The sequence below is a fragment of the Microcebus murinus genome, chromosome 11 (assembly GCF_040939455.1).
Source record: "Microcebus murinus isolate Inina chromosome 11, M.murinus_Inina_mat1.0, whole genome shotgun sequence".
In the NCBI taxonomy this organism is placed as follows: Eukaryota; Metazoa; Chordata; class Mammalia; order Primates; family Cheirogaleidae; genus Microcebus; species Microcebus murinus.
Window position 1 is genome coordinate 70,598,625 of NC_134114.1, and position 19,229 is coordinate 70,617,853.

The 19,229-nt window shown below is 34.2% G+C and overlaps 1 protein-coding gene across 1 annotated transcript in view; it reads left to right on the forward strand.

Moving 5' to 3' along the window:
• Positions 1-19,229, forward strand: part of FAM81B (family with sequence similarity 81 member B) — a 63,127-nt gene that overhangs the window by 32,817 nt on the left and 11,081 nt on the right. Inside the window, exons 6-7 of the mRNA XM_012774019.3 lie at positions 9,329-9,458; positions 17,420-17,526. Coding sequence (XP_012629473.2) covers positions 9,329-9,458; positions 17,420-17,526 — 237 coding nt within the window. The remainder of the gene's footprint in view (positions 1-9,328; positions 9,459-17,419; positions 17,527-19,229) is intronic.

Consider the following 19,229-nt stretch of genomic DNA (forward strand, 5'->3'; position numbering starts at 1 on the left):
GAGCTTAAGCAGTGGTCTTAGGACAAGGCCTTATTTTTTCCTTGAAATGTCTCCCTTTTATGGAAAATTTCTGAAATCTATTTGGTAATCTGATGCAGAATGTGGCCAAAAGCCATGAGACTTAAATTCACCCTTCCTCTCCTGTTTCTTTTCTGTGTTTTTGCCAAGCAAATGACTAATGGACGAGCTAAGGCAGATTGATTGTTGTCTTTCTACATACAGTGACCTCAATTCTAATTAGCATTTTGCTATAAGTGAAATTAAATTGACTATGTTAGCATAATTGCTAGCAAACATTTTACTGCTTCATAAATCAAATTCAATATTTAATAACTACAGTGTGCTTTGAATTTTATACCTCATGTCCCACCCCGATACAGTGGCAGTTTAAGAGAAAGTGCTTCCAATGAGATGAGGTTCTCAAAGTTGCCCAGCCTGCTTTTGACGCCCGATCCTCTATTTGTAGATTAGCCTCAAGAGCAGAAAAAGGAAGAGGCCAGGCTGCAAAGGGCACCTATAGGAACAGATGTGACAAATCTGCTGCTGCAGCCAGAGGCCAACTCTAACCACATTTGGCTCTTTGGGACCCCAAGGCAAGCCTACATATGGGGGGGGGGAGATAAATTGTGCTGATATATGATTAAAAGCAAATTCACGTCCTCTGAAGACACATGATGGCATTATATTGTCAACTTTTTTTTTTTTTTTTTAAACAGAGTCTCACTCTGTTGCCCTGGCTAGAGCACCATGGCGTCTGCCTAGCTCACAGCAACGTCAAACTCCTGGGCTTAAGTGATCCTTCTGCCTCAGCCTCCCAAGTAGCTGGGACTACAGGCCTGTGCCACCATGCCCGGCTAATTTTTTCTATATATTTTTAGTTGGCCAATTAATTTCTTTCTATATATAGTAGAGACAGGGGTCTCGCTCTTGCTCAGGCTGGTTTCGAACTCCTGACCTTGAGCGATCCGCCTGCCTCGGCCTCCCAGAGTTATATTGTCAACTTTTGAAAAGTTAAGAGGGGATACTTCTGGTTACAGAGGCCAGAATAAACATATTTTATTTCCCTCCTCTCACTTGAGGCATCTCAATGCCAGTGAAAAATAAAAAGGAAAACAAAAATATTTTCTTTAATATAACACAGAAGTTGCCATAGCTGCTTATCACAAATAGAACACATGTACCAAATATTGTGATGTTTGGACCCATACAGTCCTTCTCGGATTTTAAGCTTAATGATTTCTCCTGAATCAAGAGCCCTCCCCCTAGAGGCATAGACAAAATAATCTGAATGGAGCAACATGGCCTGGGGGCTTGGGTGGGTCAAGGAAAAGGTAGGAAATGACCCTTTAGAGACTCAGGTCAACAACACTGCTCAGCTGGGAGATGTAGCCGAAGATGCAACTGTGTTCTTTATCATTTCTGTCATCTAGGACATCCCCCCTTGCCATTTCATACCTGAGAGAAACTGGCTGAAGTACAACATGCTGAGGAAGGAGAGAGATTTGATACTGCAAACCTGAATAGAGGATGGAATCTACCCCCACCAAACACACTCATTGATCTTCTGCAGGTAGCCAGAAACATTCAAAGATGTAATAGTGATCCTTAGAATCTAATCATGCATATAAATCACCTCCACTACCATTCCCAGATATATACATACATAGATGACAAGCAGGTAGGTGATGATAGATACATAGATAGATAGATAGAGAAAAACATAAGCAAAAGACTGATGAAGATACTTTATCAAAGGAATTACCCAGAAAAGCACAGGAAGAGCTGAAATCAAAAGGTCTCCTGGTTTCAAAGAAATTAAGAGCAAAAGAAAGAGAGAAGAAAAGATTGCTGTATGAACAGTCATGGATAATTTGGTCCCTTCCAAAAGCCCTACTAAAAATCTATAGTAACAAGATGTTTTCTTTAAAACATAAATCCACAAGGACAAACAGTGTCAGCATAGAAGTCTTGGAACCTAGAAAGCAGATGGACACATGGAAACTGCCTTAGCAGACTTAATAAAGACAATTTCTAAGTTGTAGGATAAACTGAGAATGACCTTATTTTATACCATATTTTATAGCATTCTCAAAAGATTTTAGGCACTTGCCTCTAGGGTGAGGAACACAGGGAGGCAGTGAGTCACAGGGCCAGGAACTACCGTACTTGTTATTTGCTAGTTATTATTGACTTTCAAACTATAGGCATGTTTTACTTTGATAAGAAAAAAATAAATTTTAAAAATAAGGCCAGGTGTGATGGCTCATGCCTGTGATCCCAGTACTCTGGGAAGCCAAGGTAGAAAGATTGCTTGTGCTCAGGAATTTGAGACCAGCCTAAGCAAGAGTGAGACCCTGTCTCTACTAAAAACAGAAAAATTAGCTGGGTATCGTGGCATGCCCCTATAGTCCCAGCTACTCAGGAGGCTGAGATAGAAGATCTCTTGAGAGATCTTCTGCATCTAACCAGGAGTTTGAGGTTGTAGTGAGCTATAATGACACCACTGCACTCTACCTGGGTAGACAGAGCAAGACTCTGTCTGAAAATACAAAAGAAGAAGAAAAAAAAGACATAAAAGTGTTTCCCCCCAAAAGAGATTATCAGTTAATCAAAGGAGATAGATAAGCTAGAACTACTCAGAGATAAGGTAATAAAAGTTAAAATATGAAAAAGATTAAATTTACTTTGGAAGCCCCCCAAATAGAATAACTACATCTAAAAATAGTGAGTTATAAAAAGTAAAAAGCATGAGCAAACCACACCAAATGGAAATACTTTTCAATATAAAAATGGTCATAGAGAAATTATATATATGACAAGTAAAACACATCTAATATAGACCTAGTAGAAGCCCCTGAAGAAGAAACAGAACAAATTCTTCAGAAAAAAAACAAATATTCATGGATATAAGAAAAGAAAGCATACTTGAAATAGAGATTTGAATCTATAGATCAAAAGGTAAACTGTGACCTGGAAAAAAATGACGTAAGAACAATATATCCTGGTTGAAGTTACTGAACATCCAGGATAAATTGAGCTTCCAGGTAGATAAGGCAAATCATGTAAAAGGAGGAAAAATGACTTCCCCACTTCAATCAGTTCCAAAAAAGAATGGAGCGATGTTTATCATGTTCTTAAGGAAATAAAAAATTTATCTTAACAAAGTTACCTTTCAAGTATAAAAGAACAGACAGGCATTCTCAAGCACTCAAGCACGTAAGAATTCTACCACTCCTGAGCCCTTCTTTTGGAATCTGGATGACAAAATCTGCCCAACCGAGGAATGAATCAAAATAAGGATCTCAGGAAAGAAATCATGATTTAAAAGAACAATCAATGAACACAGAATCTAAAGATGGAATGAAGATCAAGTAACTATAGGAATTCTAGGTACAAAATACAGTGCAAATGTCACAGAATTTGACATATTAACCAAAATCTTGAAAGAGCAAGTATATAAACTTATTTCCTCACTTTTTTGGCATAGGATCAACAGATAATATCTAGAGTTGAGGTGATAGTGTAAAAAGTTTAATGATTTCAATCTATAATTGCTTTTTATAACTTTTTTCTAAGGAACAAATATCTCTCATAATGAAATATATATGTATCTAAAATTTAGCAGTTTCTCTATCTTCATTTAGGCTAAAGTAAAAGTAAATGTAACATTTTAAACTAAAATTGGTGTATGTAATATAATCCCAATATTCTAGAATTATTTTCTTTCTTCCTATCTTCATATGTGTATGTAATATATAAATATATACATATTTTATATATATGTGTGTGTATAATTGTGAAAAGAATGGTAACCAAATATTAGCAATGTTATTTATGAGAGGTGGGATTTGGAATGGTATTAACGCTCTTCTTTTTTTGTTTGTTTTTTGTATTATGTGAAATTTTAATAATATAATGCACATGTACTATTTTAACAGAAGCAATAAAATCATTCTAAAGAGAAAGGAGGTGAAGAAACTTCCTTTTGTATTAATAATATATAGAGATTGCAGCTGTGAAAAACCACTCACAATCAATGTGGGGTTAGGCTGGGGAATAGTGGTTGAGGGAGGTTAGAATGAGGAGGGTCAACTCTAAAGACAAGTGGATAAATAACAGCTGCTATTGCTGTGTGGCTGCTCCCTCGGTGCTGGCTACTGGCTAAAACCTTTGCATTTGTCGCCATTTTGCATCCCTAAATAACCTTATGAGGTAACACTGTTCAGGACAGCCATTTACGGTTTGAAGGTTGGGCACATGGTGCTCCAGCAGATACTGTTCACATCATCACTCATGAGTCTGGCACCCCTGGAGTTGTGTGGTGGACAAATTGTGCTTGGTGTCATTTTTTTTTCAGATAAGAAAAACTGAAACTCATAGATGTTAAGAAGCTTGCCCCAGATCACAAACCAGGAAGTAGCAGAAGCAGGATGCAAAGGCTGGTCTATCTGACACCAGAGAACAAATTCTTAACCAGTAGCCTCCCATGCACAGACCAGCTGTCCCTGAGGGTGGGAAACAAGAGGGGGACAGAGGAGGTGGCAGGAGTGGTGGTAGCCACAATAGTCCTGAGGTGATTTGGGGTATCTTAATACAGACTCGTTCTAGAGGACATTCTAACTAACCAACAGTAGAGCTGTTGTTCTGACAAGGACAGTTTGTGTATACAAAGGTGTAAAATGGCTTTGACCACGACTTTGGTGCTCCCATTCTTGATTAGATTAACTCCTATGTTTTTCTCCCACCAGCCCCCACACCCCAGCACAGTCACCTAGTATCCCTTGAAGGGAATGCTCAAGCAAAATTACCATCTTAATTCACCTTCGGCACCAAAATCTTAAAAAAAAATTATTTCTGGATCCTAAAAAATGTTGACAAGTCATAAGGCAAACAATATTTATAGCACTTAGCATGACAACATGAAAATGTGGTTCCTAATAAATATTACTTGATGAAAGTGAAAACAGTTATTGTATAAAATGACAAATGTCAGAGTCATCTCTCATAACTCAGATGTACAAAAGATACAGTTCTTCAGTGCTCTCCATCCTATCTTTCAAGCATGTATGAGAATGTACTGAAACCATTCGTTAATACAAGGTCAAGAGAGGCCATTGATGATAGGGAGAAGAGGGTTTCTGTGTGTTTTCTTCTCTGGGAAATTGGTTAATCAGCTCACCTCACCAGCTTCATCTCACTAGAATTCTTCCCCTAAATTATCAAATGCAACTTTATGGCCCAAAGCTTCATTCATATGTTAGTATAAATTAATTTCTTCCTAATGTAAAACAACACCTGACTGAGACCACTCAAGGAACAGGAGGGTATTTGTTGTCTGTTTTCTTTTTGTTTTGCTTATTTTAATTGTTAATTTTTATTTCTTATGGGTACATAATTGTTGCATATGTTTATAGGGCACATAAGATGTTTTGATACAGGCACACAATGTGTATTAACCAAATCAGGTAATTGGGGTACCCATCACCTTAAGCATTTATTGTTTTTTTGTGTTAGGAACAATCCAGTTCCACTCTTTTAGTAATTTTAAAGTATGTCATAACTTATTGTTGACTATAATCACTGTGTTGTGCTATCAAAAACTGTGCATTGTATCTAACTATATTTTTGAACCCACTAATCTTTTCCACTTTATCCCCCCACCTCCATGCTATCCTTTCTAGGCTCTGGTAATCATCATTCTACTGTCTCCATTAGATCAATTGTTTTAATATTTAGCTCCCACATATGAGTGAGAACATGTGAGATTTTTCTGTGCTTGGCTTATTTCACTAAACACAATGTTCTCCCATTCCCTCCACATTACAGCAACAAAGATTTCGTTTCTTTTTTATGGCTGAATAATATTCCACTTGTATATATACCATAATTTCTTTATCCATTCATCTGTTGATGGACACAGGTTGATACCAAATCTTGGCTGTTATGAATAGTGCCTCAATAAACATGGGAATGTAGATATCTTTTCAACATATTGAATTCCCCTCCTTTGGATATATACCTAACAGTGGGACTGCTAGGTCATATGGTAGCTCTTTTACTTTTACTTTTTTTAAGAACCTCTATACTGTTCTATATAGTGGTTGCACTGATTTACATTTCCACAGTGTACAAGGGTTCCCCTTCTCTATATCCTCACCAGCATTTGTTATTGCCTGTCTTTTGTGATAAAAGCCATTCTAACTTGGGTGAGATACCTCATTGTAGTTTGGATTTGCATTTCTCCAATGATTAATGATGTTGAGCAATTTTTTTGTATACCTCTTGGCTATTTGTATGTTGTCATTTGAGAAATGTCTATTCAGATCTTTGCCCATATTTTAATCAGATTATTTTATTTTTTCCTATTGAGTAGCTGGAGACCCTTATATATTTTTGTTAATAATCACTTGTCAAATGGATGGCTCACAAATATTTTCTTCCATTCTGTGGGTTGTCTCTTCCCTTTATTGATTGTTTTCTTTATTCTGTAGGAGTTTAGCTTGATGTGATCCCATTTGTCCAATTTGGCTTTGGTTGCCTGTGCTTTGGGGCTATTACTCAAGAAATCATTGCCCAGACCAATGCCCTGAAGTATTTACCCAATGTTTTCTTTTAGTAGTTTCATAGTTTCAGGTCTTAGATTTAAGACTTTAATCCACTTTGATTTGATTTTTGTATTTGGTGAGAGATAAGGGTCTAATTTCACTCTTCTGCATATGGATATCCAGTTTTCCCAATGCCATTTACTGAAGACTGTCAATTCCCTGATGTTATGTTCTTGGCACCTTTGTTAAAGATAAGTGCACTACAGATGTGTGGATTTATTTCTGGGTTCTCTATCCTCTTCCATTGGTCTATGTATCTCTTTTTATGTGAGTACCATGCTGCCTTTATTTACTACAGCTCTGTAGTATGATATGAAGTTAGGTAATGTGATTCCTCCAGTTTTGTTCTTTTTGCTCAGGATGGTTTTGGTTATTCTGGGTCTTTTGTGGTTCTGTATAAATTTTAGGAATTTCTTTTTCTGTGAGGAATGTCAGTGGTATTTTGATGGGAATTGCATTGAATCTGTAGATTACATTGAGTAGTATGGACATTTTAACAATATTGATTCTTCCAATCCATGAACATGAAATATCTTTCGATTTTTTTGTGTCCTTTTCAAGTTCTTTCATCAGTGTGTTATAGTTTTTGTTATAGAGACCTTTCTCTTCTTTAATTAAGTTTATTCTTAGGCATTTAATTTTATTTGTAGCTCTTGTAAATGGGATTACTTTCTTGATTTCTTTTTCAGATTGTTTGCTGTTGGCATATGGAAATGCTACTGATTTTTGTGTTGATTTTGTATCCTGCAACTTTACTGAATTTATTTATCAGTTCTAATAGCTTTTTTGTGGAATCTTTAGGTTTCTGTAGATATAAGATCATATTATCTGCAAACAAGGATAATTTGACTTATTCCTTTCCAATTTGGATGCCCTTTATTTCTTTCTTTTATCTAATTGCTCTTGCCAGAACTTCCAGTATTGTGTTGTGTAATGGTGGTGAAAGTGGGCATCCTTGTCTTGTTCTAGATCTTAGAGGAAAGACTTCTAGTTTTTATCCATTCAGTATGATACTACCTGTGTGGGTCTGTCATAGATGGCTTTTATTGTGTTGAGGTAAGTTCCTTCTATACCCAGCTTTTTGATAGCTTTTTTTTCTATCATGAAGTATATTGAATTTTATTGAATGCTTTTTTAGCATCAATTGAAATGATATGGTTTTTGTCCTTCATTCTGTGGATATGATGTATTGCATTGATTGATTTTTGTATATCGAACTATCCTTGCATCCCAGGGCAAATCCCACTTGATTGTGATGAATAATCTTTTAAATACGTTGTTGAATTTGGTGTGCTAATATTTTGCTGAGAACATTTTGCATCTATGTTCATTACAGATATTGACCTATAGTTTTCTTTTTTTGTGTGTCTTTGTCTGGATTTGATATCAGGATGATATGGGACTCACAGAATGAGTTTGGGAGCATTCCCTTTTCCATTTTTTGGACTATTTTAGGATTGGTATGAATTCTTCTTTGAATGCTTAATAGAATTCAACAGTGAAGCAGTTGGGTACTGACTGGGCATTTCTTTGATGGGAGGCTTTTTATTACTGCTTCTATCTCATTACTTGTTATTGGTTTATTCAGGTTTTTATTTTTTTCTGGTTCAATCTGGGTAGGTTTTATGTATCTAGCAATTTATCCACTTCTTTTAGGTTTTCCAATTTATTGGTATATAGCTATTCACGGTATTCTCTAATAATCCTTTGAATTTCTGCAGTATCAGTTGCAATGTCTCCTTTTTCATCTCTGATTTTATTTACTTGTGTCATCTCTCTTTTTCATTCATCTAGCTTAAAGGTTTGTCAATTTTTTCTTTTAAAAAAACCAACTTTTTTTTCATTGATCTTTTGGGGTTTTTTTCAATTTAACTTATTTCTGTTCTACTCTTTATCATTTCTTTTCTTCTATTTGAGTTTTGTTTGCTCTTCTTTTTCTAGTTCTTTAAGATGCATCATTAGGTTATTTGAAATTTTTCTACTTTTTAAATGTAGGCACTTATTGCTATAAATTTTCCTCTCAGTATGGCCTTTGCTGTATTCCACAGGTTTTGATATGTTGTGTTTCATTTTCATTTGTTTAGAGAAATTTTCAATTTTCCTTCTTAATCTCTTCATAGACCAATTGGTCATTCAGGAGTATGTTGTTTAATTTTTATGTGTTTATACAGTCTCCAGTAGGAATAGGAGTTTTGATTGGGGCTAAGAGGGTAAGAAATTGGAGATGATGGATTGGAAGATTTGGATTAGTTGGGACACCTTTTCTAGCCAAAGGTGAATTGGTAATCTGGGGGCCAATAAAAGAGGTTAAAGGGAGGAAAATAGATTCATAATATGATGTAAAAGAAGAAAAATGTTTAATTTTGTCTAACCATAGGCAGCAGGGTATATTCCTAAAACATCAAAATCTGCTGTAATTCCTATAACTGAGTTAATATAAAGCTGAAGACTTAAAATTTCCCTCAATATACCCCAATGTCCCCAACTAAACTATTTCAACTTGGTGTTCTGGTTTGGGCCAATGTATCCAACTTGGTTTCTCTCCCAGCAGGAAGAGAAAAGAAAAATGAGGAAGAAGAACCCTGTATATGCTTCTACCTCCACCAACTCATTATTCAAATAACTTTAGGACTTTGGCCATCAAATAAATGCACAGGTCCTACTATGGTATTAAAAATGTTATGAACCTATTTATCTCACACCAATTTCCATCTTGCCACTAGATGTGATTCAAGCATCATGAAACTTTCTGGAGACATTCAGTTCATCAGGCATGAGTACCGGCAACTTGAGAAAGCAATTCAAGAGCTTGCGCCTGCCATAGAAACTGTTTCCAAGAACTTGGAAATGAAGGTAACTAAAAATAGATATTATGAATATGTGTGGCTGTCAGAAGTAATATCATTATAGCTTATCAACATGCCCAGTCAGGTAGTAATTTTTTTTAAAAAACTTTTTCTTTCACAGAGTTTATATATGACAGCTCACTCATATACACTGTGAGTACAATCAGTTCAATCAATAAATATTTAATGAGTGCTTCCTATATTCCAACTCAGCCATCCATGGTAAGCACATACTGCTTGATTCCACCATTGCCATTATATTTTTACTCTCTGAGTTCCCCTCAAAGACTATGGAACCAAGGATTATAAGCAAAAGAATTTCCCATGGAAGCTATTGTTACTAAAAGTCCAACATAAATGTGAGTTGATCATGTTACAGCTTGGCTTAAAACCTACAATAGGTTATTTCTCTTACAAAATAACACATAAATCCTATGGCCTGGATATTAAAGGTCTTCTCTACCCTGGCCCCTGGTTATTGTCTGTGCTTCTTGACTCACCCTTTATGCCCAGTGATGCTGAGCTACCTAGGTGGGTCCCCACTCACACCAAGATGTCTCACATCCTCCCCCTGTTCATGCTCTTTTCTGTCTGAAGTATCTCTCTCCCCTATCTCTTCTTCCCAGTCATCAGCTTAATTAAACTGGAGCCTAGTGCAAAGTTTTCTGTGTCCCACTTTGTCACATACCCTCTACAAAATAAGCACATCTCCTCTGAAGTCATTTGGACAGAATGAAGTGGACATCCTCTGGAAACTGGGATATGAAAGTTAGGTGTTTGATTATTTATTGGTGGAAGCCAGTCAATCAAGGGCAGACATTACTGGGAACATAGTTTCTCCAGTCCCATCTGAAACCCTCCTACTTACCCATCTAATTAGTCCTAATAATTTTTTGGTTGATTCTCTTAGTTTTTCAAGGTACTCAATCATATCCACAACAACAATGTGTCATAGCAATTCATCTCTGGTTTTCTAATTTAAAATCTCATCACTTATTTTTAAGGTATTGCCTAGAACTTCCAGAACACTGTTAAATAAAATTGACGTAGAAGACAGCTTATCTGGTTCCTGATTATACTCGGAAAGTCTTTGTTGTTTTCTGTTGGATGTTGGTTTAAAATATTTTTAATCATGTGAGGAAGTATCCATTGATGCCCACTTAGTTTTTATTAGGACTGAACATTTAATTTTATCAAATGCCTGTTAGATATCAACAAATTCCTAGAATCACCATATTGGTTGTTCTTTGGTTTGAGGATTTGTTTGTTTACTTCTTTGGCCTTCTTATGAGTGAATACATTTCCCAATACTGAAACATTCTTGCATTTCTGTAATGAAAGCTATACAGTTATTATGTAATAATTCAGTATTGGATTTTGCATCTCAGTTCAAAAGTGACATTGGACTCTCTGTTTCTTTCTCTCTGCTTAGTGTTCTTTTAAGGTAATGAATATATATAGTTTAAAAATCAAACTATGTAAGAAAACATACCTCAAGAGTTTTTACTGCCACCCGTCACTATTCATATGTCTTTTCATGACCTTCACAGGTAACCATTTTTATTGGTCTGTTATGAATCTGTTTGGTATGCCTTTATGCAGATACAAGCAAATGCAAACACAAATTCTTATTTCTCCCATATTACACAAAAGATAGCATATTATATATATTGCTGTGCATCTATCTTTTTTTTAACTAAATAACTATATCCTGGAAATCTTTCTATATCGATGCATAGAGAGCTTTCTCATTCTTTTTAAAAAACTGCATATTGTTCCTTTGTATGTAATAGTTCACTTAACCAATCCCTCCTAATATTTTGCTCTTTCAAACAATGCTGCAATGAATAATCTTGCACTTATATTATTTTGTATATGTGTAGATATATCTGTAGAATATATATCCAGAAGTGGGAATTCTGGATCAAAAGGTACATGTGATTGTTATTTTGAAAGATCTTGTCAAATTGCTTTCTATAAGGCTATTACCTTATTGCATAACTACCAGAAATATGTAAAATGTCCTATATTCCCATTGCCTCACCAGTGCAGTGCTGTTCACCTTTTGAATTTTGCCATTCTTATAGAAAATATAAGAAAAATTCTTATAGAAAAAAGATAGTATCTTTGTGTTTTAATTAGTCTTTCTTATTATGAGTGAAGATGAGCATCTTTTCACATATTTAAGGGCTATTTGTATTTCTTTTTTTGGTGAGCTGTCTGTTCATGCCTTTTGTCCATTTCTCTATTGGGCTATTTTACTTTTTCTTGTCTATTTCTAGGAGCCCATATTAATATGTTAAGGACATGGGACCTTTCTCTATGATATGAGCTGCAAGTACATTTTCCCAGTTTGTCACTGGTCTTTTGACTTTTGACATGCACATGTTCTCTATTTATAGCTGAATTTCTTTCTTTTATGGCTTCTAGAATTTTAAGTCACAGAAAGAGCTTCCCTACACAAATCCTTGAAAGAATTGCTCATATTTCCTCTAGCACTGTCATGGCTTTATTGTTTACACTTAAATCCTGATCCATTTGGAGTTTTCCTAATATGTGTTTTAGTTATTTATTATTAATAATTAATTATTAGTTATTAATAATCAGTTAGTTCCTACCATTACTTTTTCCCCCTATTTTCTTATTAATAGTTTATTTTTGCATATGATTTTAAAATCAGCCTGTCTAGTTCCAGAAAATAAATCAACAAAGCAACTCTATTTTAATTTTTATGGAAATCATGTTAAATTTACAAATTAGCTTTAGAATTGACATAGTCATAATGCTGAATGGTCTATCCAGGAACATAGAATGCTTCTCATTTGTTCAGGATCACTTTTATATCCTTCAGGCATGTTTTCAAATTTTCCTCATGTCGATTTGGCATTATTTCTTGTTAAATGTATTTCAAGATTTTTAAATCTTTTTTCTTCTTAGTTTATTATAATAGGAGCTTCATTATATCTATTAGTTATTAGTTTTACATTATGAAGGCTGTATTAATTTCATACTCCACAATGAATTCTTTTGATCATAGTGATTTTTTTGTCCCCAGATACACAATCATATAATTTGTAAATGATAATAGTTTTACCTCATCTTTTTCCATATCTGTTTTTTCTAATTGCTTTAATAATTCCAGACAATGTTAAACAGTAGTGTAGGAATAGTGGGTATCCCAGTCTTGTTCCCAACTTTAATAGAAATGTCCCCAGTGTTTCCCTTATGATGGGGAAAGTAAGTTTCCCCATTAGGGATGTTTAATATCTATTCCTATTTTATTGAATTTTTTAAAACCAAGAATGATTATTGAATTTTGTCAAATGCCTTTTCAGCATTTATGAATAGAATTATGTGAGTTTTCTGTTATATCTGCATAATTATTTATATGATACATTCTCTATTATTAAACCACACTTGCTTTTCTAAAATAAATTGTACTGATTATGACATATTTGTACTACTGGATTATGTTTGCTGATATTGTATTTAAGAATTCTGCATAAATTCTTATAAGATTAACCTATGTTTTGTGCAATTTTTTTCAGATTTTAGAATCAACATTGTATTGACCTCATAAAATAATTTGAAAATTTTCCCTTTTCTATGCTCTGAAACAGTTTAAAGATTATAATTATCTATTCTTTAGGGATTTGATAGCTTTGCCCCTGAAAACATCTGAGCCTGATAGTTTGGTGGAGAAGGAAGCCCTTTGATATATTTGTTCAATTGTTTATGTGAAAATTCAGCTAACTTCTAAAGAGTACTAAAGATAATCTTCAGAGGTTAGCTTTAGTAAATTACTTTTTCTTGGAAAAAATACCTATTTCCTTCAGATTTTAAAGTTATTGTAAAGTTGTACAAAATACTTTTAAGATAGTTTTAATTCCCTCTGCTTTTATTTCCTTTTACCATTTTATTATTTTGTATATTTGTGCTTTTCTCTTTTTTTCTTGATTCAGGTAGTTATGCCTTAACAGTTGTACTAATTGTTCTACAATGAGCCAATATTCTTATGTATTTTTAGTTCTGCTTCTGTTTTCCAGCTCACCAATTTCAGCTTATATTTTTATTAATTTTTTCCTTGCCTGCAGTATGTTTTGTTATTCATTTTCTAACTTTTTAAAGCTTATGTATTTGTATTCTCTTTTTTACTGATATAAGCATTTATGATTGCAAATTTTCCCTGAGCATTCATTTGTTCTTTTCCCCTTATACCCCTAAGTTTTGATATGTAGTAATTTCATTATTGTTTCCTAGAAATTCTGCAATTGCATATTATATTTTCTCTTAAACAGTTAAGAGGAGTTGTTTTTCCCCCTCCGAGTTAAAGACTTTTTATTTTATTATGCCTATATTCATTTTTAGTTTCATCTCATTTTAAGTAAAACTTTTTGTGTATACCAGTTTTAGTTTTTGAACTAATTTGAGTTGGGTTTTTTTTTTTTTTTGGTTTTTTTTTGGTGGCTGGATAGTCAATTTTTGTACATGTTCTAAAAGAATGTATATTCTGTATTTCTAGAGTATAAAGTTTATTAGGTATTTATAAGAAATAACTTCCTGGTTAAATCTTCTTATCCTTATTTTTTGGTCTGCTGCTTCTGTCTTAGATTGAGAGAGGTGAATTAAAGTCTCCTATAATTATTGGGCTTCCATTTCACCTATAATTTCAGTTTTAAGAATGTTTCTGCTATATTACTTGGCTTATAGATATTCATAACTACTCTTTTTTTATTCCTAATTTTAATATTTATGTTTCCTCACTTTTCTTCATGTTCAGAGTAGAAAACACATTATCTACTACATTTTCAAAAAACCAGCTCTTGGATTTACCTATTGATATAACTTTTTTTCTTATTAATTTTTAAAATGTCTGCATATTAGTTTTCCATTGCTGCCATAATAAATTCCCACAAACATAGTGGTGTAAAACAACACAAATGTATTATGTCAGAGTTTCTGTAGGTCAAAAGTTGGGAGGAGACAAGACTGGACCTTCTGCTCAGGGTCTCACAAGGCAGAAATCAAAGTGTCTGCAGAGCTGTGTCCTTTTGAGGATGAATCCTCTTCTAGATTCATTCAAGCTTTTGATCAAATTCAGTTTCTTGCAGTTGTAGGACTGAGATTCTTGCTGGCTGTTAACTGGGGCCAGTCTTTGATCCAGAAGCTGCCTGACTGCCTTGTCATGTTTTTCATGTGGCCTCTCTCCAGCAATAGCAGGTCAAATCCATCTCATGCTTCAGTCCATTCTGACTTCATCTTCTACTACAGCTCTCCCACTACAGCTGGAGAAAGTTCTCTGCTTTTAGGGGCTCATGAGATTAAATTAAGTTCATTTGGATTATCCAGAATACTCTCCCTATTTTAACATCTGTAATCTTAATCACAGCTGGAAATCTCTTATAACACAATATATTCACAGGTTCCAGGGATTACAGCATGGCCATGTTTGTGGGGCCATTCTACCTCCTTTGTCAATTTCTACATCCTGCTTTTCTTTGGTTAAATTTGTTACTCCCTTTTTAATTTTGTGAATGAATGGTTCATTTATATAATTTCATTCTTTCTTGTATAATTATGAAGATATTTAATGCCACAAATTTACTTCTGATTATAAATTTGGCTCCATCCTTTTGATATATAATGTTTTCATTATCATTTCTATTTAAGTAAATTATAATTGTAGAGTTGATTTTGATTTGTGTTAGTCTAGATCTTTTGAGAAACAAATGTGATAAGGGAATTAGGTGTGCAGGGGTTTATTGAAGGAAAAGACTATGAGGAAAAATGGAGAGAGAGCTGGATTAAACAGGGAAAATCTTCGGACTGCCATACAAGTTTGGTTTCTGTGAAAAACATGAGGGAAGAAGGCCTTAGAGTGCAATGCCATTCTAAGATCATGTCATCAAGTTCCTTGGGTCATCGAACCAAAATCACTAATCTCAGGAACACAACTCAGACATTGGCTGGGAGCGGCCCATGGGAAGCACAGTCTGGATACATGGTGATGGATTTTGAGCACAGCAGACAAGGCCCTTGGCCAATTATTCTCCTTGCAGTAGGATATCTGAGAGGCACATTTTCATGTGAAGCACTAGAATTAAAAGAGCAGGGAAGTTTTTTGTTGTTGTTTTTTACTCAAGTGATTGCATTTTTATTTCTTTATACTTTTCTTATTAATTTCTAGTTTTAGTGCAGTGAAGTTAGAGTTATAGCATGTGCTTTTCTTGCTTTTTGGAATAATTTGAGATTTTCTTTATAGTCACACATGTGCCTAGTTGTTGGAAATGCTCAGTGGGCACTGGGAGAGAATGAGTGCTTGCTGTTTGCAAGATACACAGTTTGGTATACAAATTTCTTAAATAAATTTGTTTTTTATATCTTCATATATTATTTATATTTTATTTATTTGTCCAGTAAAGAGTGAAGAAAAGTCATTTAAAATGACTAATATATCATCTCTATTAGTTTATCCTAAAAAGCTGTCGCATCTTAGTTCAATCTATGAAGTAAATAAAGCTTCAAAGCCCTCTATTTTTCACTGTGCATTTTACTCTTTATCTGTAAAGATGACCATCTTTGTCCCATTTTTAAATATATTTTGCCTTAAATGACATTTTATGTAACATTAATATTGCTCTAGCTGCTTTTACTTTGCTTTTACTAGGAATATATTTGCCTATTATTTTAACATTTCTGCATTTACCCTGTTTTAAGTGTGTCTCCTGTAAATAGCATTCAGGTGCTATTGGTTGCCCACCCAACATTTATTCATTCAAAATCTTAACATTATTCACATCAATATTTTCTAAGAGAACTCAGATTTTAATTAAATGCCCACTCTCCTTCCTATGGGCCATCTGTATTAGGAGTTGAATTCTTTTTTTTTTTTTTTTTTTTTTTTTTTTTTTTTTTGAGACAGAGTCTCACTTTGTTGTCCAGGCTAGAGTGAGTGCCGTGGCGTCAGCCTAGCTCACAGCAACCTCAATCTCCTGGGCTTGAGCGATCCTTCTGCCTCAGCCTCCCGAGTAGCTGGGACTACAGGCATGCGCCACCATGCCCGGCTAATTTTTTTATATATATATCAGTTGGCCAATTAATTTCTTTCTATTTATAGTAGAGACGGGGTCTCGCTCTTGCTCAGGCTGGTTTTGAACTCCTGACCTCGAGCAATCCGCCCGCCTCGGCCTCCCAAGAGCTAGGATTACAGGCGTGAGCCACAGCGCCCGGCCTAGGAGTTGAATTCTTTTTGACCAAGGCTAATCATGTAGTTTCATTCTCTTTAGGCATGATTATGGGCTACAATTATGCATCTATTTGTTAATCTAGTTTTGTTTTTTTTTTTATCTAAAGAAACTTTCTCAGTGTTTCTGGCAATGAGGAAGATACTCTAGTCTTAAGCTCCAGAAGTGGAACTTGTTTTTTGCCTATTTTTATATGTCATTTCACTTGGGATTCACTTGTGCTTATGTCAGAATACTATCTGGAAATCCCTGACACATACTCTTAGGCCAGTAATGTATGTTTTCTTCAGAGCCTGATTGTTCATTTAAACATTTATTTAATAGGTATTTGTTGAGCATTTACCATTGGTCACCTAATGTGGACTAGGTTTAGTGGTGATAGGATATAGTGGCATACATTGTAACCAGGGAGACAGAAAGTAAAGAAATAATCAAATGAACAAATTAAACTACTGGTGATAGCATGTTTTTGTTATATGCTTAGGTAGCCTATGATCAAAAAGTATATTATTGACAACAGAATGGAACACACCCCCCTATTATTTGTTCCCTGAAAACAGTGTAACTATTACTCATAACCACTTGAAAATAAATCATTTTCAAAAGCAATTGTGCTTTAGATTCAAGTCTGTTTGCTGGCTCACTTTAGGCTTAAAGTATAATTAATGTAAATGCTGGTGGTTTTGTTCACATACAAAAAAGTTCCCTCTTGTACTCTCATTAGGTAATGCAGCTCTTAGGAAAGATAGAGACTGCCAATTCTGAGCAAATCTCGAATATAAAGATGGTCCAGGGGGATTATCGCCATGAAATGAACATTTTGGAATTCAAGTAAGTGAATAGAAGATTTTTAATTCTGTTAAATGCATTCCAAAGAGTTTTGCCTACTGAAAGCTTTGGCATTATATAAAAACCTATCCCAGGAATTTGAATATGGCCAAGAAATAAAGCAGCCAATAGATGCAGAGAATATTCTAAAGTAACTTGTACAATATTCATAATAAAAGAAGAAATATGAATATTAATTTGTCATTATCTTTGTTTGCATCTTAACTGAATTGACATACTCATTCTAACCTTCCTGTAATTTTAACTTATCACCAATTGTATATTAAAATGCCTCAATCTAAAGCACTATTAAATATAAATTGATTCTCCAAGATTATCAAAAATTTTTTAAAACAATTTTGATTTACAAACTCTTCCTTTAAGATTTCTTCTAAGATTCTCCATTTACTCCCTTTACATTATTCCTTTTTAAGACTGAGCTCTATTCCAGCTTAAAATGAATTTTCCCCCTAATCAATGAGAAAGTAGTAAAGGAGACAGGGCTCCACAAACACTCAAATTTCTGGCCTCTTCATTCTCAAATGTCCTTTTCTTATTTAAATGACAACCATGTCCCAGGGTCCTGGGTGCAGGCAAAGGACAAAGGCAAAATTGTAGTCACTTGGATACTACCTACTGTCCCTTGTATCCTTGTTCTTTTTCTTCTGTGTCCCATATCACTCCGGTTTAATATCCTAGTCAAATCCATACTCTGTTAATAATACTCTGCTTACTCCATTTCTCTCTGCCTCTACTGTATTGTATTAAATTTAGTGCCTTTGACTATAAGAAGCACTATTATATGTGCTTCTTATGAGACATGAAGCTAACAAGTAAACCTCTGTACCTCTGAGACATGAAGCTAACAAGTAAACCATGGCATATCCTCATATTAAGATACCTCCTGATTTTGAAGATGTTAAAATGAGAAATACGTGTGTCTTAGAAATGGATAAAAAAAAAATAATCATCACTAAAATTTAGAGAAGTAGATGCATTGAGTACACACAAAATACCTACTTTCTTCATATTCTAAGAAAGCATTTCTAGGTTCTTAAATTCTAGCACAATTGGGGTGCTCAGTAAATAGTTCTGTGATGCTTAATCTAATACTTTTAGCTTGAAATTAAGACAAAAATATCCAAAGGAAAGTAATCTATTTCTCAATATACAGATTAAGAATTGATTTTATAGGGAAGAGATAGGATTTATAATCTGAAATGGAAGGCTAACTTAAAGGGATAAAATATATTAACAAATGGAAAAGAGGAAAAAAATATTTGAGATCTAGGGCTGACTGCTTCATTAATGATAATGCTTATTTTTTTTTTATCTTTGGTGCTGTAGGAAATCAGCTTATAGACCAGCCATCTAAATAGTTAAATCTGAGCCCAGACACTTTTATGATAGTGTGAATTGGAATCTTTTTCTCACTTAAGTAATGAAGTCTCAAATTTTCAGTAGTATTACAGAAGGTAGCAGTAAATCTATAAATCATATTTTCCCCATGCAAATATTTAATGAGCTCGAATAATATATTTAGTTATATAATTGATTTTTATTTAAATTTTCTCCAATTTTTTATTAAAAATTAATATGTATTTAAGGTAATGAACAAAATAAAGCAAAAATGAAAAAAAGAGGTCACCATCTCCACTTCCTAATGTAACCAATGCAAACACCAAGGATATATCTATCCCGCCATA